Source organism: Balaenoptera musculus, chromosome 1 (assembly GCF_009873245.2).
Source record: "Balaenoptera musculus isolate JJ_BM4_2016_0621 chromosome 1, mBalMus1.pri.v3, whole genome shotgun sequence".
Lineage (NCBI taxonomy): Eukaryota > Metazoa > Chordata > Mammalia > Artiodactyla > Balaenopteridae > Balaenoptera > Balaenoptera musculus.
This window is the reverse complement of record NC_045785.1, coordinates 100,781,764-100,807,296: the sequence shown is the minus strand read 5'-3', so window position 1 is coordinate 100,807,296 and position 25,533 is coordinate 100,781,764. Positions and strand designations below refer to the sequence as shown.

At 38.7% G+C, this 25,533-nt stretch overlaps 1 protein-coding gene across 3 annotated transcripts in view; it reads left to right on the top strand.

Annotated features, from left to right (window-relative positions):
• Positions 1-25,533, top strand: part of TRIM33 (tripartite motif containing 33) — a 156,495-nt gene that overhangs the window by 73,910 nt on the left and 57,052 nt on the right. For all 3 annotated transcript variants that reach the window (XM_036849106.1, XM_036849097.1, XM_036849089.1), the window contains exons 2-4: positions 4,740-4,858; positions 5,277-5,421; positions 5,585-5,717. In XM_036849106.1, coding sequence (XP_036705001.1) covers positions 4,740-4,858; positions 5,277-5,421; positions 5,585-5,717 — 397 coding nt within the window. The remainder of the gene's footprint in view (positions 1-4,739; positions 4,859-5,276; positions 5,422-5,584; positions 5,718-25,533) is intronic.

Genomic DNA, 25,533 nt, shown 5'->3' with positions numbered 1-25,533 from the left:
ACATGGAGGCTAAACAATACGTTACTAAATAACCAAGAGATCACTGAAGAAATCAAAGAAGAAATCAAAAAATACCTGGAGACAAATGGCAATGAAAACACAACGACCCAATGGGATGCAGCAAAAGCAGTTCTAAGAGGGAAGTTTATAGCTATACAAGCCTACCTAAAGAAATAAGAAAAATCTCAAGTAAACAATCTAACCTTACACCTAAAGAAGCTAGAGAAAGAAGAACAAACAAAACCCAAAGTTAGCAGAAGGAAAGAAATCATAAAGATCAGAGCGGAAATAAATGAAATAGAAACAGAGAAAACCAGTAGCAAAGATCAATAAAACTTAAAGCTGGTTCTTGGAGAAGATAAACAAAATTGATAAGCCATTAGCCAGACTCATCAAGAAAAAGAGGGAGAGGATCAATAAAATCAGAAATGAAAAAGGAGAAGTTACAACAGACACCGCAGAAATACAAAGCATCCTAAGAGACTACTGCAAGCAACTCTATGCCAATAAAATGGACAACCTGGAAGAAATGGACAAATTCTTAGAAAGGTATAACCTTCCAAGACTGAACCAGGAAGAAACAAAGTATGAACAGACCAATCACAAGTAATGAAATTGAAACTGTGATTAAAAATCTTCCAACAAAGAAAAGTCCAGGACCAGATGGCTTCACAGGTGAATTCTATCAAACATTTAGAGAAGAGCTAACACCCATCCTTCTCAAACTCTTCCAAAAAATTACAGACGAAGGAACACTCCCAAACTTATTCTATGAGGCCACCATCACCCTGATACCAAAACCAGACAAAGACACTACAAAAAAAGAAAATTACAAACCAATATCACTGATGAATATAGATGCAAAAATCCTTAACAAAATACTAGCAAACAGAATCCAACAACACATTAAAAGGATCATACACCACGATCAAGTGAGATTTATCCCAGTGATGCAAGGATTCTTCAATATATGTAAATGAATCAATGTGATACACCATATTAACAAATTGAAGAATGAAAACCATATGATCATCTGAATAGATGCAGAAAAAGCTTTTGACAAAATTCAACACCCGTTTATGATAAAAACTCTCCAGAAAGTGGGCATAGAGGGAACCTACCTCAACATAATAAAGGCCATATATGACAAACCCACAGCAAACATCATTCTCAGCGATGAAAAACTGAAAGCATTTCCTCTAAGATCAGGAACGATCAGGAACGAGACAAGGATGTGCACTCTCACCACATAGTTCTGGAAGTCCTAGCCACGGCAATCAGAGAAGAAAAAGAAATAAAAGGAATACAAATTGGAAAAGAAGAAGTAAAACTGTCACTGTTTGCAGATGACATGATACTATACATAGAGAATCGTAAAACTGCCACCAGAAAACTGCTAGAGCTAATTAATGAATATGGTAAAGTTGCAGGATACAAAATTAATGCACAGAAATCTCTTGCATTCCTATACACTAATGATGAAAAATCTGAAAGCGAAATTAAGGAAACACTCCCATTTACCATTGCAACAAAAAGAATAAAATACCTAGGAATAAACCTACCTAGGGAGACAAAAGATCTGTATGCAGAAAACTATAAGACACTGATGAAAGAAATTAAAGATGATACCAACAGATGGAGAGATACACCATATTCTTGGATTGGAAGAATCAATATTGTGAAAATGACTATACTACCCAAAGCAATCTACAGATTCAATGCAATCCCTATCAAATTACCAATGGCATTTTTTACGGAACTAGAACAAATCATCTTAAAATTTGTATGGAGACACAAAAGACCCTGAATAGCCAAAGCAGTCTTGAGGGAAAAAAACGGAGCTGGAGGAATCAGACTCCCTCACTTCAGACTATACTACAAAGCTACAGTAATCAAGACAATATGGTACTGGCCCAAAAACAGAAACATAGATCAATGGAACAAGATAGAAAGCCCAGAGATTAACCCACGCACCTATGGTCAACTAATCTATGACAAAGGAGGCAAGGATACACAAGAAAAGACAGTCTCTTCAATAAGTGGTGCTGGGAAAACTGGACAGCTACATGTAAAAGAATGAAATTAGAATACTCCCTAACACCATACACAAAAATCAACCCAAAATGGATTAGAGACCTAAATGTAAGACTGGACACTATAAAACTCTTAGAGGAAAACATAGGAAGAACACTCTTTGACATAAATCACAGCAAGATCTTTTTTGATCCACCTCCTAGAGTAATGGAAATAAAAACAAAAATAAACAAATGGGACCTAATGAAACTTCAAAGCTTTTGCACAGCAAAGGAAACCATAAACAAGACGAAAAGACAACCCTCAGAATGGGAGAAAATATTTGCAAACGAATCAACGGACAAAGGATTAATCTCCCAAATATGTAAACAGCTCATTCAGCTCAATATTAAAGAAACAAACACCCTAATCCAAAAATGGGCAGAAGACCTAAATAGACATTTCCCCAAAGAGGACATACAGATGGCCACGAAGCACATGAAAAGATGCTCAACATCACTAATAATTAGAGAAATGCAAATCAAAACTACAATGAGGTATCACCTCACACCAGTTAGAATGGGCATCATCAGAAAATCTACAAACAACGGTTGCTGGAGAGTGTGTGGAGAAAAGGGAACCCTCTTGCACTGTTGGTGGGAATGTAAATTGATACAGCCACTATGGAGAACAATATGGAGGTTCCTTAAAAAATAAAAACAGAATTACCATATGACCCAGCAATCCCACTACTGGGCATATACCCAGAGAAAATCGTAATTCAAAAAGACACATGCACCCGAATGTTCATTGCAGCACTATTTACAATTGCCAGGTCATGGAAGCAACCTAAATGCCCATCGACAGACGACTGGATAAAGAAGTTGTGGTACATATATACAATGGAATATTACTCAGCCATAAAAAGGAACGAAATTGAGTCATTTGTCGAGATGTGGATTGATCTAGAGACTGTTATACAGAGTGAAGTAAGTCAGAAAGAGAAAAACAAATATCGTAAATTAATGCATGTATGTGGAACCTAGAAAAATGGTACAGATGAACCGGGTTGCAGCTCAGAAGTTGAGACACAGATGTAGAAAACAAACGTATGGACACCGAGGGGGGAAAAATGCGGTGGGGGGGGGGATGGTGGTGTGCTGAATTGGGCGATTGGGATTGACATGTATACAGTGATGTGTATAAAATTGATGACTGATTAATAAAAAAAAAAAAGACTATGCTGTCAACAAGCTGTGTCTTAAGAACCTATATTAAGAAATCCAGAAAGCAGGTGAAAGTGGATTCTTCAAAATTTTAGTAAAACTACTGATAACCAAAGATTTCAAAGGAGATATAGCACATAACTCAAGTATCAATGAAGGTGGAGAGCCTGGAGAATTGTTGATTTTCTAAATTTTCAGAAATTTTATCATTGCATATAGAGGAATTTTCCCTTATTTTAATTTTAGAAGTTTCAAAGAAAATGGAGTGGATTACATACACAAATGTGAACGCCCACACAAACACACACACACGCACACACACAGTAGTAAGAAGAGTATATAGTTCCTTCTTCCCACCACCTACGTCTCACTACCACTGAGCTGTACCTACTGTAGGCACAGCTCTTTGGACTGTTTATATCCTTATCTTTGTATGGTGCTTTCTATAGTTGTGCATAGTATAAACTGTAAAAATTATATCCTAGTCTTGAACCCTTTCTTAAAAGCAAGGATTGAGTCATGCTATGTTCTCAATTTTATGGCTGACATATAGTAGTCAGTTTGTTGTGTTGACTGTGATGCTATTTTATAGTTCTTAAGTTTAACTTCCATACGTTAACTTCAGCAGGTTTATTCTGATAGATGCTAGAACACTAGCAGATTAAGTCACAGATGATCTTTCTTCCCACTTTAGCATGAATTCAAGTAGTTTTGAACAAAGTCACAATTTGTAAGATGATAGATTGTGTATTTCTATTTCTGCTGTAACAGAATTGCCATAAACTTGTGTCTTAAAACAGCATACATTTTATTTTCTTACTGTTCTTGAAGGCTGAAGTTTGAAACCAGTTTTACTGTGTTAGAGTCAAAGTGTGGGCAGGTCTTGTTCCTTCTGGAGGCTCTGAGGAGAGAATCCATTTTCTTTTTCTTTTTCTTTTTCTTTTTCTTTTTTTCCAGCTTATAGTAGCCACCTGCATTCCTTGGCTTGTGTCTCTGTCTCCAAAGCACATTACTCTAATCTCTGCTTTCATTGTCAATTGCCTTCTCCTCTTCTGTAGTCTAATCTTCTTCTGCCTCCATCTTGTTAGATCACTTGTGATGACATTTATGGCCTATCAAATAATCCAGGACAGCATACCCATCTCAAGCTCCTTAATTTAATCACACTCGCAAAATCTCCTTTGCTGTATAAAGTGACACAGGTTTTCCAAGCATTAGGACCTAGATATCTTTGGGGGCCGTTATTGCAACCACATATTGTAATAACGAAGCACCTTAAAGTTTTTTTGCATATTAATGCTTATTTTCTCTTCCTAAATAAGGTATCATTTTTCCCCAATGTAATAACTTAGTGGAATAACTTATTTTACTCAGCTCTTAATGCTCATTTCTTTGTTCTTGTCTATGATATATGAATGAGTAGTTCCCATGTAGGCATCGTGTACAATTTCCTTATTTTTTCTGAAGAATATTTCTTAATGTTGTTGTTTTGTGTTGTAGTTGGTGTAATACGGTGCCCAGTATGCCGCCAAGAATGCAGACAGATAGACCTTGTGGATAATTATTTTGTGAAAGATACATCTGAAGCTCCTAGCAGTTCTGATGAGAAATCAGAACAGGTATGCTTCTCAATTTTTCTTTATATTCCTATCTTGATATGAAAATATGCATTATAAGAAAACATGCTTGAATTGTTACATAATTTAGGGTAGTTATGCCTTAGTTTCATCTTTCAAATTGAAAATGAAGGATATCTTTATTCTACACCCTCAGACCTGGTTAAATGAGATTAAAAGTCATTACTTAAAGATTCAAATTTTGTATAAATTTTGTGTTCTGAGACTTTTTTTTACCTACCTGAATGTTTGATCTGGATGGGAAAGGATTTTGTTGAAGAGAAATGGATAACAAAATAATTTTATTCTAGGTACAGTGAATTAGTATATTTGAGAGCAAGTTAGAAAGTTTTCACCTTTTTATTTTGTGGATCTGTATTTTGTAAATTTAATGTAGCTTAGTATTTATTTCCTCCTTTAGGTATGTACTAGTTGTGAAGACAATGCAAGTGCAGTTGGCTTTTGTGTAGAATGTGGAGAGTGGCTATGTAAGACATGTATTGAAGCACATCAAAGAGTAAAATTCACTAAAGATCACTTGATCAGGAAGAAAGAAGATGTCTCAGGTAAGATAGAAGCAGTTTTAATGATTACTATTAATCTTCCTCTTTTGCCTCTATAGCATTTCTACTTATCTTTATAAGCTTTTGATACCAATATCAGTAAGAATTTAGAAAGTTAGACAAAAATTTTGTTTAGTTTAAAAATATGTGTTTTATTTTACTGCAGAGTCTGTTGGAGCATCTGGTCAGCGCCCTGTTTTCTGCCCTGTACACAAACAAGAACAGTTGAAACTTTTCTGTGAAACATGTGATAGGCTGACATGTAGAGACTGTCAGCTATTGGAACACAAAGAACATAGGTACAGAAGTCATAATTGCTTATCAAGAAATATTATAAAAAGTTCTTGTAAAATTATTTTTCTTAAAGCAAGTATTTATTCTATAGTTTTGTTAGCATTTTAAAATTATCAGTTTTGTGTGTTTTATGTCTTAGAGCAAGATATATTTTTGATAAATTATTTAATGGTTTCCATATTCATATCTAATTGTTTTATGGATATTTGTTGAAAATGTATCAGTACATGGATTTGGGTTGCAAGAATGGAGTTATATTATTTCTTTGTATGCAATGCCTCTGGTTCAGATACACTTTTTTTCAAGTGTTCTATGGGATTTAGGCTCTGGGCTGTCGTCTTAAAAGGTAATATTTTCATGCGTGTGGCTAAGTGATACCCATTTTAACATCAAAGCATAAATATACTTTCATATTGGATATACAGTTTGTAGAAAAACTAGGGATTTATAAGCATCTAAGTAGCATAGTTACTAATTCATTAATACATAGCTTTGTATTTCAACCTTCTTTTACCCTCAGGATACAATAGTATTCACTTATCACCAGCCTGTTATATCTGAACTGTTCTGGAAAGTACTGAAATTTCTAGTCAGGTGTTAAGTTTGATTAACCACACTTAAATATTTGTTTTTTAACTCTAGGATGTCTTAGAGCTTTTAGTTCATTAGAGCCATTGGAATTTTTTGGAATCCTCTAAAAGAAGGGGATACATTAATTCTGTTCACTAACAAGTACTGCATCTGTAGTTTGTGCCAGGCAGTTTGCCTAATGGTGCATGTTTGTTTAATTCACACCAACCACCCATGCAGTGTTGGTACTGATATCCTGACTGTTTTAAAGGTGAACGAGAGTTCTCACAGAAAGCTTTAGTAATCTGTACAAGGTGTCCCCATAAGTGGTAGAGCCAGGATTTGAACACAGGCATTTGGACTCCAGATCTATTTTAGCCCATATGCTCATTTTCTCCCATGTGGTATTCAGAATATAGAATACAGTGTATGGAATCTTTCAAACTTGACCTCATAGAGGTAATGCTCTTTTTTCTTTTTCAAGACACCTCTTACTGTTCTACAGAACATTTGTGTAGAAATGCTGCTTTAAACTTTTGTATCCTTTGTTACAAAATGTCTCATCTTACTTATGAATTGGCTAATGTTTTGCTTGAGGTGACTAATCTTGTGAATGCCTTCACCTGAGGTCCAAATGTTACCCTTGTCTTGTAATCTCAGTAAGACATTAAATTACTTTCTCACAGCTGCAGTCAGATCTTTGAGCGTTTAGATTTCTTATGGCTTTTTACATTGATGGTGCGAAACAAAAAGAATAGGAACATGACATCCTATATCCTGTGGACGAATAGCTTCAACCGCTCCTCTCAAAGTTTAACCATGATCCATTCTTCCCTTTCCTTCACTTTCCTTTACTACTCATATCCAAGTCCTAATTATCTCTTGAATGTTATTCCCTTTTCTTTCGTTTGTTCACACTGTAGTTTTCCTAGATAGACTATGGCAGAACCAATGGCACTGGACGTAAAAGCTTAGGTTCCTATTACTACAACACATTTACAGCTAGTCTCCCTGCTTTGAGTTTTATATTGTCAAATTCATTCTGTCCACATTGCTGCCAGTATCATTTGGCTAACATGTAGTTAAGCCCCACCCACCCCACCCCCTTTAAAAACACCCTTCAAAGATACCCCATAGTCAAAGTTCAAAGTTTTCATTATTGAGTCTTACCAGATTCTTTCTCTTTATCATCTGTACAAAAGTTAGGAAACAGTCCACAAGACCACTCTCTCTTCTAATACCAGCTGCAGAGTTCAATAAAAACCCAAACATAGGGGATAACAGCATGCAGTCCACCTCATTAATATGATTTGTTATTACTTATACCTTCTTCAGTTAGAGTGGTGGCCTTGTAAACAGGATGCTTTCTGTTCACCTTGGAACCACCATCCATAAACCAAGCAGCTCTTTGTTAGCTAATAGACTTTATAGAGCACCACCTATGTGATCATAGCATTCAGCAGCTCCTCTGTGGTTCAAAAGTTATATTTAGAGGAAAAGAGGCCAGCTACCTGCTCATACATACAATAAATACTTCTTTGCATCCTCCTGGTCGCATGTTCTGCACAAACCATCTCTGTTTATGTGGAACGCTTCTGGGCCTTGCCTTCCTCATTAGAGTGTTCCCCTGTCACCCAAAACATTATGAGTATTTCAGGTTTCATGGTTATTTTGTGTCCTTCAATCATAGAGTCAGTCTCAGTGCCGAATGGCAAGCTAGTAATTTTCTCTTAAATGACATAAATTTTACCATGGTATCCAGAACTTCTCTGGTCCAAAATCCTGGTGGGTCTGTGCTGAGTGGCACTGAGAGGTTTTGCCATAAGTTTCAGTCTGCATAGGTACGTGTTGCTGACACTTCCAAAATCATGTCCGAGTGTGGATCACAGGGGCCCAAAAGCATCATGAGAAAGACTGCTTTTTTGCAGTTCAGACGTGGCCTGCCTTTGTTTAGGCCCCCGTTCAAATATGACCTTCTTTTGGGTAGTTGTATTGATTGGTGCTGGTAATATTCCCAGATGTGGAGTGTGTGTTCTTCAAAATTCAAATATACCAACCAAATGTTGGCTTCTTGTTTAGTTCTAGGGGTAGGTGGCAGAAGCAGTTTATTTTTTTTCACCTGTGGAATGTCATGGGTGGCTCCTGCCTAGGTTATTCCTAAGAATTTCACCAGTTTGGACAGGTCCTTGCACTTTTGCTATATTTAGCAACAGCCTCTGTTGGTCATGTGTGTCGCCATTGCATCTGAGTCAGTCTTACCTTCATCTTTAGTTTCTGATATTATCATGAAATTAATATAGTATATTATTACACTCAGGACCTGCATCAAGTCTAAATCTCTTCTAAACAAATCATACCAGTCAGCTGGTGAATTGAAATAACCCTGTGGCAGTACAGTAAACATAAATTAGGGTCCTTCCACGTCAAGGAAAATTGCTGTTGGCTCTTTTTCAGAGTTAGAAAAAAAAATTTGCATGTTCAGTCACTGAGTGCCACTCTTTTTTAGTCTGCTGTATATATTTTTTGTATTGTTGAAACCATATCAAGGACTGCTGATGCTATGGTGGCACTACTTTATTCAAACTTTAATAGTCTGCTGTTACTCTTGATGAAACATTTACTTTTTTCACAGGCTACACATGGTTATTGTACAAAGAATTCATTGGTACTAGCACTCCAGCTTCTAATTTGTCATTAAAGTTGTAATCTCATTTTATCCATCAGGTATCCTATACTGTCTCAGGTCTACAACTTCTGTGGACTTGGACAGTTTTTGTTTAAAAAAAATATTTATGTATGTATGTATTTTGCTGTGCCGGATCTTAGTTGTGGCACGTGGGATCTTCCAAGTTGCGACATGCGGGAATCTTCAAGTTGTAGCATGCGGGATCTTTAGTAGCAGCATGCGAACTCTTAGTTGCGGCATGTGGGATCTAGTTCCTTACCCAGGGATCAAACCCAGGCTGCCTGCATTGGGAGCGCAGAGTCTTAGCCACCGGACCACCAGGGAAGTCCCTGGACTTGGACAGTTTTAGTGGTTTCCATGTACCATGTCTAATCAAGACTCGCCTGAAGGTGAACTTGTATGTCTTCTGTTTTACAGTACCAGTCAGACATAATATCCATTCCAATGACATAGTCACATAAAGGAGAGATGTAACTACTTCACATAAAGTCTGTTCATATATTCCAACTTTCATCACCTTAATCCTATCAACCATCCCTCTCCTCCCAATCTAACCTTAGCTCCCATTAGGTCTTCAGCAGGTTTTAGAATCATAGCACATTGGGCTCCCATGTCAGGGAGTCCCGGAAATGTCTCTTATCCACCCCCTGGCTATTTTACCCACACAAGTGCATATTGCCTTGTGTTTTCCAGCTGGGGTTTGAGCCAGAAGATCCTGGCCTCTCCTTCAGTTTTCAGGTTGATTGATCCATGGAATCGTTGCTCCAGGCAGTACAAGGTCAGGTTTCTCATTGTCATCTTTGCCCTCCAGCTTTTAAAATTTCTTCATACTGGGGTAAATACAACAGTTGTTTAATGCCCTTTAATGTTGGGGACCAGCAGTGGTTCCCATTGGTCCACCCAACTTCCAAGAGTGCTACGTTAAGACCTTTGTTTCAATCCCGTCATTGTCTGCTTTATTCACCACCTCCCCTCCCCCCCCCCTTTTTAACAGCCACCTAAAGATTTCCATCCTGCTGGGGTAAATCCCTTGACTCTCCCCTTTGTCTTTCCCTATTTTCTCATGAATCACTATAGTTTTCTTAACATCTGTAAGGCCCATAAAGCTGAGACAAATCTAATAAGGTTTCTCAGATTATTGCTAGGTTTTGCAGCAGTAAAATTACGTGGGGGTGCCCATGTACAAGGGTCCCCCTTAATCACATTATTTACCTTGACCTTAGTAGGAGGCATACTCAGTAGACGAACGTCCTGCTCTGCATAATGCTAATCCTCAGCAGACGAACATCCTGCTCTGCATAATGCTAATCAGGCTTGGCTTGCGTAAGAAGCATATCAGCCACTTCTTCTGGGGAGTTCTATTTGGCATTTATAGGAGAAGGGCAATCACCTGTGAGGGTAAAAAAAACTTCACAGGGGCTTTTATCCAGTCCACCAAGCTAGCTGTCCCCTTAGGAATCACCTGCTGTGTGTCTAGATTATGTGTAGCCATCTGTGGTTCCGTAGTGAGCTGTGGGTCCTGCATCAGCTCAAACATTGCCGTTCTATTCTGCAGCATTCAAAATCAACAGTACTGCCTCTAAGTAATCAGTCACTCTTACAATATTTTAGTAAAGGTTTTTTTCAGGAAGCATACAGTGTCAATCCACAAAATGAGATAATTCCTTAGCATTGTAAACTCTGGTTTCATTAGTTTCTTGATTTTGTCTTTCCTCAACCAGACTACTTTGTGACTGGAAGTCATAGAGGTGCTGTCTATTTCCCCAGCATAATTTTTCCCTTCGGAATGGCCCTGAGGCTAGTGGCTGTAGCTCAGACTGGCTGAAATCTAAACTTCGCCAGTGTCAGGATCTGTCCCAGTACACTCTTCATTTTAGCTGCTACAGATAACAGTAACCAAGGAATTGTTTAATTACCTTGTTTCTTATTAGTTTGCATTTCCTTGTTTATCCAGGGAGTCAACTCCTAGGGAGTTGGAGCTACAGTTTCTAAGTTCTTTCTGTTGGTAACTTTTACCTCTAATAACTGCAGCTATAGTTCCATACCATGAGTGACTAGATAGTCATCCAGGAATCAAAGGTTCATAACCCTTGTCATCTTTTCCTTCCTCTTCCCAACCAAAAGTTTCAATGAGTCAGGATGGTTCTAGTGAATCTCACTTTTGACGCCAACTATGAAGTTAGGGAACAATTCACGGGTCCTCCCTCACTTCTGACACCAACTGCAGAATTTGGGGGTCCCCAAAACCATTCACGCTTCCTTTTTTTTTTTTTTTTTTAATTTATCTTATTCATTCTCACTTCTGACACCAGTTGCAAGTTCAGGATTTCTTAAGACTACCCTCAGATTCCTTCATTTCTTAGAACTCACTGAAAGATGTATACTGACAGTTAACATTTATTACAGTGAAAGGATACAGATTAAAATCATCCAAGGGAAAGACATGGAGCAGAGTAGTCTAGGAGAGTTCTAAATGTGGAACTCCCAGTTGTGTCTTCTCAGTGGAATTCTTTTTTTTTGTTTAATATTTATTTATTCATCCATTTATTTTGGCTGCGCTGAGTCCCAGCTGCGGCGTATGGGATCTTCAGTTGTGGCATGCCAACCCTTAGCTGCGGCATGCGTGCAGGGTCTAGTTCCCTGACCAGGGATTGAACCCAGGACTCCAGTGCTGGGAGCGGGGAGTCCCACCCACTGGACCACCAGGGAAGCCCCCTCAGTGGAATTCTTAATGTAGTTAACTCCTCCTAGCAATGATGTGTGACAGCATGAAGAGAATATTGCCAACCAAGGAGGCTTGCATGAGCCTTGGTGTCCAGAATTTTTTTTGGAACTCTGTCATGTAGATGTAGTTCACTGGCCACGTGATTGACTGGTTTCCAGCCCCTTCTGAGGTTGAGCTGATACTGTGTGACCTGAAGACCCTACCATAAATCATATCATTAGCATATGGCCTAAGGCCCCAAGTAAACAAAGATACTTTTGTCAGACAGTACATTTCAAGGGCTTAGAGATGCCCTCCCAGCTGCTGAGGGCAAAGGCCAGACTTCTCTTTGGGCAAGGTTAAATTCTTTAGTACACAATCTGTTATCTCCTATTTGCACTCTTACAGTATGTAACCCCCTGTTTTAAACTTCTCTGCCTTTACAAATGCTATTTCTTAACTTACAGAACACTGTCAGGAGAACTATTTCTAAAAGCCAGTTTACTTCTGTGTCTTGTCTTCCCTAACACTTTCGTTCCATCTTACCCACCCCGTTTCCCGGTCTGGACTTCAGGCCTTTTAGGGCTAGTTCTTTAAGGGGCTTAGCTTCTCACATGCTTATTGATCAAGTTGGGTTTCCCACCTCTTCTTGAGTCACTCATGCAATTATGATAATATATATTTTCTTAGAAAACCCCACCATTTAGTAGAGGTTTTAAAGACATACTTGCGGGCTTCGCTGATGTTGCAGTGGTTAAGAATCCGCCTGCCATTGCAGGGGACACGGGTTTGAGCCCTGGTCTGGGAAGATCCCACGTGCTGCGGAGCAACTAAGCCCGTGAGCCACAACTACTGAGCCTGTGCTCTAGGGCCCGCGAGGCACAACTACTGAGCCCATGTGCCGCAACTACTGAAGCCCATGCGCCTAGAGCCCACGCACCACAACGAAGAGTAGCCCCCGCTCGCTGCAACTAGAGAAAGCCCACACACAGCAACGAAGACCCAATGCAGCCAAAAATAAATAAATAAATAAAATAAATAATTTTTTAAAAAAAGCCATTAAGAAAAGTTTAAAAATAAATAAAAATAAAAAAAATAAAAACATACTTGCTTAGAAATAGACCATAAAGATTTTACAAAAATCTGTGTTTCTATCTCTTTCTTGTTTATAATGTTGAATAGCTGAGTTTATTTCCTTATTCTTTATTAGCCTAGCCATAGATTTGAGTCTCTTATTGGTCATTTTATTTTATTTTTTTAAGATTTTTTTGTTGTGGACCATTTTTAAAGTCATTACTGAATTTGTTACAGTATTGCTCTGTTTTATATTTTGGTTTTCTGGCTGCGAGGCATGTGGGATCTTACCTCCCTGACCCGGGATCGAACCTGCACCCCCTACATTGAAAGGTGAATTCTTAACCACTGGACCCAGGGAAGTCCCTATTGGTCATTTTAGTGATCCAGTTTTTGAAATTGTTTATTCTTTTTTTAAGTATTCTAACTCTCAGAGTTCTCTTTTATTTTTATTCTTTGCTTAGCTTTATTTCGTTGTACTTCTTTTAGTTTATGTTGAATCTTGACTTTATCAAAAAGATGTGAATTTTTCATTTATTTATTTATTTATCTATTTATTTATTTATTGCTGCATCGGGTCTCATTGCTGTGCACAGGCTTTCTCTAGTTGCGGCGAGTAGGGGCTACTCTTCGTTGCGGTGTGTAGGCTTCTTATTGCAGTGGCTTCTCTTGTTGCAGAGCACAGGCTCTAGGCACACAGGCTTCAGTAGTTGTGGCACGTGGGCTCAGTAGTTGTGGCTCGCGGGCTCTAGAGCGCAGGCTCAGTAGTTGTGGCTCATGGGCTTAGTTGCTCTGCGGCATGTGGGATCTTCCCGGACCAGGGCTCAAACCTGTGTCCCCTGCATTGGCAGGAGGATTCTTAACCGCTGAGCCACCAGGGAAGCCCGTGAATTTTTCTTTGATTAAAATTTAGCCTCATTCCAGAATCATTATTGACTTACCTACTCTATATAAGAATTTTGGGTCCCCTGCCACCCACCTACCCTTTTAAAGGTGATTGTTGCATAGTATAGTGATACAGATAACAAACTTTGGTGTGTGTGTGTGCGAGTGTGTATCTTCAAACGGAGAAAATGTAGTACCTTCCTTATAAGATGGCTGTGAGGACTGAGTTGAGAATTGTACCTGTAAAGTGCTTAACACAGTAAGGGCTCAATAATAGTCTGTTACATTTCATTTATTTATGGCCATGCTGGGCGGCTTGTGGGAATTCCCCGACCAGGGATTGAACCTGGGCCCTCAGCAGTGGAAGCCCTGAGTCCTAACTACTGGACCACCAGGGAATTCCCTATTTCTTTTCTTTTTAAAAAAAACACTTTATTGAGATCTTTGGTTTTCTTTATGGCCTCGTAAGTTGTTTTCAAAAAGGAAAGCATCTGTAGAACTTTATGAAATTTTGTACCTCAAAGCACTTCATGGTTTCTAGCTAAACCATGATGTTATCCCTCCTCCTTCTAGTAATTCTCTTCACAGTAAATGAATAAAAAATGTATAGACTTATAAAGGACAAGAATGAGAGAAGAGACACCAATGGAGGTTTCAGTTAATTTTTCAAAACCAGGGAAATGGATTGAATATTCGTTGGATCTGATAATTTACCTAGTAGAGTTGAGCCAACTACAACCCAAGGGCATGCGAATGAGATATAAAGGAAGCCACTTGATTTATTTCCCAGAAACCTATGGTGGCTCAGGATCTAGAGGTGATAGGTATCACAAAAGTTGGGCTTATTCTCTGGATAAGTAAAATCAGAGGCCCTGGACTTGGGGATATTAGGTCTAGATTGAGGGTGGGGATGAGGTACTTGGCTGAAATTGGAGAGATTAAAGGATCAATCTGCACAATAAACTGAGATGTTCACTTACCTCGATTTGCTTCCAGATTGCCAGTAGTGAACTTTTCCATTTTACTATTCTTCCCTACTCTGCTTTCTGGAATTAGAGGCTTTGTCACTCTCTGGAGAAAGTGAATAATTAGAAGAGGCCTCCTAATGTTGCCATTTGGGGTTCATTTCTGATGAAAAAGATTGCCTTACAGTGAAGCCCATCAGTTCATAAGTTCTGCTCTCTCTTTCACACGTGATTCTGAGCAGTTTTAAAGTATATTTAGGGACTTCTTGGTCATCCAGTGGCTAAGACTCCCATTCCCAGTGCAGGGGGCCTGGGTTTGATCCCTGATCAGGAAACTAGATCCCACATGCCTCAACTAAGAGTTTGCATGTCGAAACGAAGATCCTGTGTGCCGCCGATAGTGAGAGGCCCGCGCACCGCGATGAAGAGTGGCCCCCGCTTGCCACAACTAGAGAAAGCCCTCGCACAGAAACGAAGACCCAACACAGCCAAAAATTTTAAAAATAAATAAATAAATATTTTTAAAAAAGTATTTAAAAAAGAAGATCCTGTGTGCCGCAACTAAGACCCAGTGCAGCCAAATAAATAAGTAAATACTAAAATATTAAAGTATATTTAAATATAAAAGGATATGAATGGATGGAAGGATCATCTGACATTTGATGAGAGCCACTGTCATATGCCATCCATTGTGGGATAGTTGAGAATTCTCAACTTCTCTATCTCTTGTCTGGCTTCAAATATAGAGACTATAAAAGCTAAGTATTTCCTTCCTCAGCATTCCTGGCGTTAGGGTACCTCTGATCCACAGTTTATGCCCCCAAAATAGAAACAGAATTCTGTTTAGAGGGTGATTTTCAGAAAGTTTTTACCTTCCTGACAAAAGGGACAGATGTTGCTGGTGTCATCCATCTTCCTCCTTTTTCCTTCCTTGAATTTGGATGTGATGCCTGGAATTCTGACACCATTATATACTCATGAGGATAAAGCCAAGATCATCTCAGTGATTCTAACTTTGATGTTGTTAAACTAACACCATCAACTGCCTACATTTGGTCTTGTTATATGAGCCACTATTAGTCCCTACAGCTGTACATGTTTCTGATTGACACAGCTGCCCACATGAAAGGACATAACATAATACAGGAGCAAAAGGAAGTGTGAAATAAAAATTATGATGTTCTGAAAAATGGCAAGCTATTGGTCACAAATTAAGGACAGAATCTCCACAAAAGGAGTAATTAAAGGGACTTCCCCAGAGGTCAGGTGGTTAAGACTTCACGCTTCTGCTTCTACTTCAGGGGGTACAGGTCCAATCCCTGGTCGGGTTTGATGCCTGTTCAGGGGGCTAAGATCCCACATGCCGAGCAATGCGGCACCCCCCCCTCCAAAAAATTAAAATAAGAAAGAGCTCTTGGAAGTATGATAGGTGAAAAAAATCAATAGGTTTGGTAGATAAATTCTATTTAGTCTCCTAGAAAATAAGACAAAAAGATTTTAAAAAGATTTAAAAATTACAAGAGATCAACTGCCAGCTAGTACAAATTATAGAAAAAGAAATGAAAGAAATGATCAAATAAATAATTCAAGAAATTCTCCTACGAACCTAGAATTGCCAATCTGAAATGACCCATTTAATGCCCAGTATGCTGATAGTAAAAGGCTTCTATCAAAGCTGTGTATTATCATCATAAAATGGCGATATGCTATGGGTTAAAATGAAGATCAACAGAGTCTCCAAAGAATCGAAGTAGGTAACCTGCAATGAATTGGAAAGCTAAATATGATCTTTAAAAATAGTAATACCAGGAGGTAGAAGATGCTGGAACTGTAACTTCAAAAGTTGCGGGGTGGTAAAAAAAAATGTTTAAAAAAAAGTTGTGGGGTGAGAGGGAAAGATTTTCAACCTAGAATTCTATATCTAAACTATTAATCAGTGTGAGAGTAAGATGTACACATTCTTCAGCATGCAAGGATTCAGAAACTGCCTCCCATACACCTCTTTCTGGAGAGCTATTAGAGAATGTGATCCACAGAAATGTTAATAAACCAAGAAAGTGAATGGGAATGCCCAGAATGACAGCTGTGCAGGAGCTAGTTTAGACTGAAGCATGAGGACTAAGGACCCCATTAAGGATGTCTCCAGGAAAAAAAATGGAACCACTTCTATTAAATTTGTTATATTAGGTCATTTGAAAAATAATATTGACAAGTTTTTGACATACCTGATGGAACATGAGAAACATTAGGAATCAGTACATTGAGAATTAAGTCAACTCCAAAAGAAACAAAGTTCAAGAAAAGAAATTACTCTTATTATACTCCTTGGCTCATCGTTGGACAATGTTTACAATCATTTATTAATTCAACAAATAGTTGCATGCTTATTGAGTGCCAGGCATGGTATATTTCAGTGAACAAAGTGAAGTCACTGTCCCCAAGGACTTAATTTTTCATGGTAGAGTCAAACAAATAGTGAATATATCAGCTGGTAATTGTCATAGAGAAAAATAAAGCTGGGAATTTGGAACAGAGCATGTGAGCATGCAGGTTTGTAGGTTTTTGTTTTAAATTAGGGTGGTTTCAAAAGGCTTCGGTGATGAAGTGGGATTTGAGTAGAGACTGAAGGAAGAATGGGAGCAGGACTTGCTTAAATTTGGCAGTGAGGAGCATGCTTCAAGTAGAGAGAAAGCAAGTGCAAAGGGCCAGAGATAGTAGCATATTTGACATCTTTGAGTAACTGTATGGTCTGAGTGCAGTTAACAAGGGGAAGATTGCTATCAGATGAGGTCAGGGGCAGGAAGGGCCAAATTATTTAGTGCTTTGTAGGTTATGGTAAGAATGTTGCTTTTCACTCTGAGTCAGATGCTCAGGCTTTTGAGCAGTGGAATAATTTGACTGATTGTTTTAAAAGGATCGCACTAGCTCTAGTGAGGAGAGATTAAAGAAAGAGCAAGGACAGAATCATGAGATTAAGATAGGAGGTTGTTCTCAATAATTTTGGCAAGAAATAATGGTGTTTTAGACTAACACTGGAGATATTAAGATATAGTCCAGTTCTAAATATATTTTGAACTTGGATTTGATGCCTGAAAATGATAATGTGGATTTGCTGATATATGGGTTGTATGAGATACCAATAACACCAAGAGTTTTGGCTTTCAGTTTACCAAGAGTAATGGACGATTAGGATTGAATTTACTGAGGTGTGGAAGACTGTGGGAAGACATGGTTTGTTAGGTGTATTTAGGGAGTTGATAGTTAAGTTTTGGCCATATTAAATTTGAGACCTTGTAGTAATATAAACACTGACTATTTTATGATAAACTCAGATTGGGCTTGATAGAAGTAGGGAGGATGGTGGTATGTGTTGAATTCTTAACTGTTTAATTGATAAAGCTATTTAGTAAAGGCCTGTCGTTTTGGAAGGCATCCCATAGACCTTCTGCCCCCCTCATCACAAATGGAGAAGGTCCTCACACTCAGTGTACCTTCTCAGAACTTCTCTGTTCCCTTCACTCTGTCATCATGAGGCAAGATGTAACATATACATTTGGAGTGAGTTTGCGTCTCCCGAAATGAGGGTCATGACTAAACCTTCACATTCTAAGACCACACAATTCTGACTCTTCTATCCTCATCTGGAGTGAAGATGTGGTTGACTTGCTAGAACTAGAATTTCTTCTCCATTAACAGATTAAAAGAGAAAGCCCTAGGCCCCACCCCTGTTTACCACCAATATTTGCAATTTCTCCATTATTTTCTGCTTTAAATCTGCTAGGACTAATATTATTATGTTCTTTATCCCTATTTGTCATCCAAGAAAAGCCCCACACTCCCAGGTCTCCCCTCATCTGCCATGCTTTAATTCCCATAAGGCTCCCACGTGGCAGTTTCTGCTACTTTGTTCTCTGTGATTCATGGTTTGTCATCAGCAGGATTTCTATATCTTCAACCTCTTTTTTGATCCCTTTCTGTACCTCCTTTGCTATAATGGAAACAGGGCTCTAGGACATTGCTTCCTCTGCAGTATTTTTAACTGGTGGCTGTTTTTTCTTTGACATCCCATGTATTACTAGGCCTGGAGATGTGAGGTAGGTCTTCTCTTTGCTATTTTTTAGACCATTCTTCCTCCTTCCTCCCTGAAAAATCTCTAAATGTTAATCTCAAGTGCCATCGTTCCTGTCCCTCATTGATACTGTCCCATAAAACCCTTGGGTCATTCCACTTTATCTCTTACAGATTTTAGTTCCTAATGCAGTGGCAATCTGTGGTATTCTATTATTGTCTTAATTCCTGGCAATTTTAATATACTTAGATTCGATCCTTCTGACACTGTGGTCTTTGTTTTTTGAACTCCTTTCTAAGATTTATGCCCTCTACATTGCCACTCACACCTGAGACCATATACTAGACCTTGACATTTCCAATAATTATGTTCAGTTTTAAGCATTCCTCTTTGTAAACACATATCCCATCATTCTAGCTCATTCTGCTCAGTACCAGACTTCAGCAGTTATTCACCATACAGTGACTTATTTTAATCCATTGATTGTACTACCCTTTCACTTTACCTCATTTCTTTATATTCTCACTTAACCCATTTTCAGTTTAATTTAATGGCTAATCATTTTCACTCCCTTGCTTTTAGCCTTGACTCCCATATCCCACTTGGTTGAACTCCCTTGGCAAAACCACCATCCTGATTAAACTCAACTTCTATCATGCTTCGCTTATGCAGTTGAATATCACAGGAGAAAAAACACATAATGACCCCAGCTGGCCTCACTCTCAATTCATGACCACTTAACCTCAGATAGACCCTAATGTTGCCTGGCAATCGTACTGTGCATTCACACCTTTTCTGTCTTAAATGTCCAACTTTCACCCTCTATTCTCACTCCCAAATATTCGTATTGCTTCCTACTTTATTGAGAAAAATGAAACAATCAAAAGAGTACTTGTGCAGACTCCCTCTACCACATTTACTTTTCTGTAAACACTTGTACCCACATTTCTACATTTCTGTCTTATCTTAATTAAACTCTCTTCCTCTATAAAGCCAGTTGCTCCAATTAATACACACTTAGATTCCATCTCATTTTATGTAGCTAGGGACATTGCTTCAGCAGTTTGGCCTTTTCTCTGCCGGTTTCAGTTTGTTCAGTCTCTAGCAGTCACTCCCATCAGTATTTCAATATTCTGCTATTTTTTCTTCCATCTTTAAAATGAAGGAAAACACAAGAATTTATCTTTAACCTACTTTCCCTGCTAGCAACGGCCCTTGTTGCTCTTTGCAGCAAAACTTTTTGAAAGTATTGCTTATAACCATGGTCTCCATTTTCTCCTGTCCCATTCTCTTAAATATACATATTTGACTATCAGCATTCTCCCAACAGTGTTCTTTTCAAGGTCACCAATAACCGTTGCATTACCAAACCTAGAGGTCATTTCTCAGTCATCATCTTAATACCTTATATATCAGCAACATTTGACATGGCTGATCATTCCCTTAATACATTTCATTCACTTTGCTACCAGGAGACCACATTCTTTCAGTTTTCCTTTTACCATGCTGATTACTTCTTAGTCTCATTTGCTCATTTTTCTGGATTCCTAATTTTGAATGTGCCAGGCCTTACTCCATGATCTACAACTACAGTCTTATGGCTTTAAATACCATCCATATGCTGGTGATGTTCAAATTCCTATTTCTGGCTTAGTACTCTCTCCTGAACTTTCAGATTTGTCTGTTCTACAGACTGTAACATCTCTACATGAGTGTCTGCTTTCTCATATAATACAGGGAACCATTTAACAGCACAGGTTTGAATTGTGTGGGTCCACTTATATGTGGATTTTTTTCACTAAATACATACTACAGTGCTACACAATCCAAGGTTGGTTGAATCCGCAGATGTGGAATCATGGATGAGAAGGTCAACTGCAAAGTCAGTACTTGGATTTTCGACTGCACGGTCAGTTGGGGTCTCTAACCTCTGCATTGTTCACGGGTCAACTGTTTATCCAAAACTGAACTGATACCTTCTCCCAACCTTTTTCACTGGCAGCCTTGCCCCATCTCAATTTGTTGCAATTGCATTTTTTCTGTTGCATAGGCCAGAAATCTTGGCATCATCCTTGACTCCACTGTTTTCTCATACCCAAACCCAAACCCAAACATATCAGAACATCTTTTTGGCTCCACCTTTAAAATATATCCCCAGATCCCACAACTTCTACTACCTCATTGCTGTTAGCTCCATTGCTACTAGCCTGGTCTCAGCCACCATCATTTCCTGTATGGATTACTACAGTAGTCTCCTAAACCATCCCCATGCTTCTCATATTGTCCCTCTTCAGTTTATTCTTAACAGAACCACTAGAATGAATCTCAAATCAGACTGTGTCACTTTCCTGCCCAAAAGTAGTGGTTCTCCTGTTCAATAAGAGTAAAAGTCAGATTCCTTATAGAGGCCTATATACACGCATTTCATCTGTTACTATTCTTACCTCTCACTCTGCTACAGCTACACTGGCTTTCTTGCTGATTCTAAAACATGCCAGAGATGCTGTTACCTGCCTATTTTCTCTAACTAGAACTTTCTTGCTCCACCCATTTGCATAGCTAACTTTCATATATCCGTCAAGTCTCTGTTTAAATGTAACTTTGCCAGTGAGATCTACTCTGATCACTGTATTTAAAATTGCAATTTGCCCCATCACTCCTAATCTGCCTTATCCTGCTCTGTATTTTTTTATGTAGAGCACTTATCACCTTCTAAACATAGTCTATAATTTATAGCTTGTTTTTATTTTTTGTGTTCTTCCCATTAGAATGTAAGCTTCATGAGGGTAGGTGTCTTTGTTTTGTTCACTAAGTCCCAGGAGCCTATAACAGTATTTGACACAAATTTAGACATTTCATCTATTGAACAAATATTTGTTAATATAGATAGAGGAAAAAAAGAGGTAGTAGAGCTGCCTGAATATAGGAATTATCAATTATATGTTGTGTATTTTTTTTTTTTTTTTAATTTTTGGCTGTGTTGGGTCTTCGTTTCTGTGCGAGGGCTTTCTCTAGTGGCGGCAAGTGGGGACCACTCTTCATCGCGGTGCGTGGGCCTCTCACTATCGCAGCCTCTCTTGTTGCAGAGCACAGGCTCCAGACGCGCAGGCTCAGTAGTTGTGGCTCACGGGCCTAGTTGCTCCGCGGCACGTGGGATCTTCCCAGACCAGGGCTCAAACCCGTGTCCCCTGCATTGGCAGGCAGATTCTCAACCACTGCGCCACCAGGGAAGCCCATGTTGTGTATTTTTATTGCATAAATAGTTGAGGGCTCCTTGCTCTCTCTTTTAATTGGAAGCTCTTGCTCTTTTAATTGGAATGTTTAATCCTGTTACATTTAATGTATTTAGTGATAAGGTTAGGCTTAACTTTTTGTTTTTTATTTTCTCTTGTGTTTTGTTCTGTTGTTTCTTTCCTGCCATCTTTTAAGTTAAAACTTTTTTGGTATTTCATTTTGTATCCACTTTTGGCTTTTTAAGGTGTACCTCTTTATTATTTTCAGTGATTGCTCTAGGGCTAATGATACGCAGCTTTAACTTAAAGCCTACTTAAAATATTGTACTATTTCTCACTTCACAAATAACCTTACAAAAGAATAATTCCATTTATCAAATCCTCATCCTTTGTACTAATGCTGTATCATTTATTCATAAATGCATTATAAACCCTACCTTCCAGTGTTTTTTTTAATGTTTAGACTCTTAAGGAAATTATGAGGAGAGAAAATAAAAACCCAGTCTTTTATATTTACCGATTTATTACAATTTCTGTTTCTCTACATCTTTTATCATGTTCCTTTGTCCTGAAGAATATTCTTCAGCATTTCTTGTTTTGTAGGTCTGTTGGCAATGAATACTCTTAGCTTCCATTCATTGGAACATCCTCAGTTTGGAGGGATATTTGCACTATTTACAGAATTCTGGATTGACAGTTTCTTCTTTCAACATTTAAAAGCTGTCATTACTTTGTATTCTGGCCATCTTTGTTTTTAATTATATCATTCATACTGTTCTTGCCTGAATGTTGTTTGACAGTTCTCTAGCTGCTTTCAAGATTTTCTTTGGTCTTCACCATTTGAACCATGATGTTTTTAGGTATGTATTTCATTCTGTTCATCCTGTGTGTGTTTCACTGAACTTCTTGTATCTATAAGTTTATGGTTTTCATCAAATTTGGAAAGTTGGCCATTTAAAAAAATTTTTCTCTCCACATTCTTACTGTCTTCTGGGACACCAGTTACACATATGTTAGACCCTTGATTTTGTCACACAGGTCCCTGAGGCTTTGTTCATTTTCCTTCCGTCTATTCTCTCCCTTCTTCAGATTTTATAACTTTTCATATGTGTTCATTTTCACTCACCCTTTCTTCAGTCATCTCCCATTTGCTACCAGACCCATCCAGTGAGTTATTTCATTTCAATTATTATACTTTTCTAGAATTTCCATTTTTTAAAATACTTTCTATTTCTCTGCTGGGACTTATTATCAGTTCATTCATTAAGAACCTGTTTTCATTTAAATTTTAAATAAATATCCAGTAGCCCATTTGAGGTCTTTGCGAAATATAGCATTTGGACTATCTTGGTGACAGTGCCTATTGAATATGTTTTTCTTTACTTTGAGTCATACTTTCCTGTTTCTTGGAATACCTAGTGATTTTTAATTGAGATTTGGACATTGTGGATGATATATTATAGAAACTCTGAATTCTTTTATCTTCCTCTGCAGACTGTTGATTGTTGTTCTAGCAGGCACTTAAATTACTGGCTGATCACCTTGATCTTGTGTAAGCTTGGTTTTATCCTTTGTTAGGAAGGATCTTTGGAAAGCCAAGGTATTTCCCAAGCCCCTCTCAACTTCTAAAATCTATTTCTTGGAAGATCTTGTGAAGGCTTTATTTTAGGCTTTGTTAGGACAGGATAGGCCTAGGATAGAAATTATTCGAAGTATAGTCCTTTCATTTAATGTGTAGGCTTTCTGGTTTCGCAGGTAGATGCCTGCGGAGTTGAACAAAATCAATTCCTCCTCTGGCTCAGCTGGAATTCTGTCTCCCAGAACTGCTTGACTTCTAGTTTCTCTCTTACAGTGTCAACTTTATAGCAGCTGCTCTCTGTTAATCCTTGCATAATCTCATCCTGTGTATGTACAGCCTAGATGTTGGCTAAGGACTTGGGAGGAAGGAGGAATTCACTTTTCCTTCTCCCTTCACCCCCACTCCCCAACCTCACCCCACACAGCTCCTTCCATTCTAGTGCCTTGCTCCATGGATTCCAGTGGCTCAGGTTGTCCCAAGCCCTAGTTTCTGCCTCCTCAGCTCAGAGAGACTTCTGTGTTCTGCTTGGTCTCCAGCCCTCTGTGCTGTTATCATGTAATTGTCTACAGACAGACAGGTGCTCTCTAAGGAACTGCAGAATTTTTCTGCATATAGTCCAATGATTGAATATAGTTGTATCATGTATTTCTGTCTTATTTTATAGTTTTTGGTGGCAGGGCTAGTCTGGTGCCAGTTAATATGTCATGGTTAATAGTGGAAGTCACCTTTGTTCCACCTTAATATTTTTTAATCCCTGATTGCAGTTTTCTGTATAGTTAGAGAAGGGTGTTTGTAGATTGTTTTTGAGGATCAATATGGTTTAAGAGAGTGTGGTTGCTTAGAATCTAATATCAGACATTTTTGTTAAAGAGTAACAGAAGTATAGTTTATAGTGACGGTCACTTGACTGGAACTATATAAGTGAAATTTCTCTAAAATATTTTCCTAAAGAAATACCTTTTCTTGGAATTAGGCTTTTAAATTAAAAAAAATGGTTGGACGTTTTGTGATCAGGAAGTTTTGAGGAGCAAGCATCAATTGGCAGAGTGGAGAAAGTGGGGACAGGGTGGGTAGGGGCAGCTAGCACTGCCATGTATCTCAGGCCGGGGTCCACAACATCACCCCCTCTTCCCTCTTGGTTGGGGGGAAGGGGTGAGGCAAAGGAACTCCAATCATGCTCTATCCAGATGCACGTGAGGGCTTTGCGGGGTAACCCTCCCTGCATGTTTTATCTGGTAACCCTCCCTGCATGCTTTATCTGAGTCTCCACCCCCAGAATCTCCAGCTTTTGAAAGTGGCCTGGATAAGGAAGTTGTTGTACTCTTAAAGAAAGGTATGGAATAATATTTCCCATGCCAAAGTGAGAAGATTAAGCATGAGACCAGATTGATGGACCCAAACCACAAGCCACTACATTCTTTGGGAGGGAATATCTCAGGGGTAAGGCAGGGTTTTCCACATCTTGTCTCTCATAACCCCCTCTTGGGATAGGGTGCTGAGAACTGTCCCAAGTAGTGGGTTGTGTGATGATAGGTGAAAGGGGTGGTTGAGGGAACAGCTGCAGACCTGCTGTTTCTAAGCTCACTCCTACCCCATTCTGGGCCAATACAATTTTATTTATTTGCTCCCTCAGATGACTGTACCTTGTGTCCCACTTTCTCCAGGATGCCAACTGCACTAGCTGTTTGTGGATGACGTATCTTGTGCATTTAACTTTTTTTTCCATAATATAAATATTCTAGTTTTGTATTTTTGTGTATTTTAATCTAAGGCCCTCATTCCTGCACTGTGTTCTTAGGAGGTATGTGAGCAGTCTCAGGGATAAGTTGGCAGCAGCTCCGGGTCTGCACAGCAGGAATCCTTTTTGTTACTGTATCACCAGAGAGAACAACTATTTGGAGTATATAGCCTATTGAGCTACCTCATTTTTGCCAATTAGAGCTAGATTTTCTGCCATAGTGTCCTCTTGAAACTCCTCCACCTTAAGTGTTTCATGGGAGACTAGGTTTTAACTGGGTCGCCCCATGACTTGGTCTCCTTCTACTGAAAGACTGGA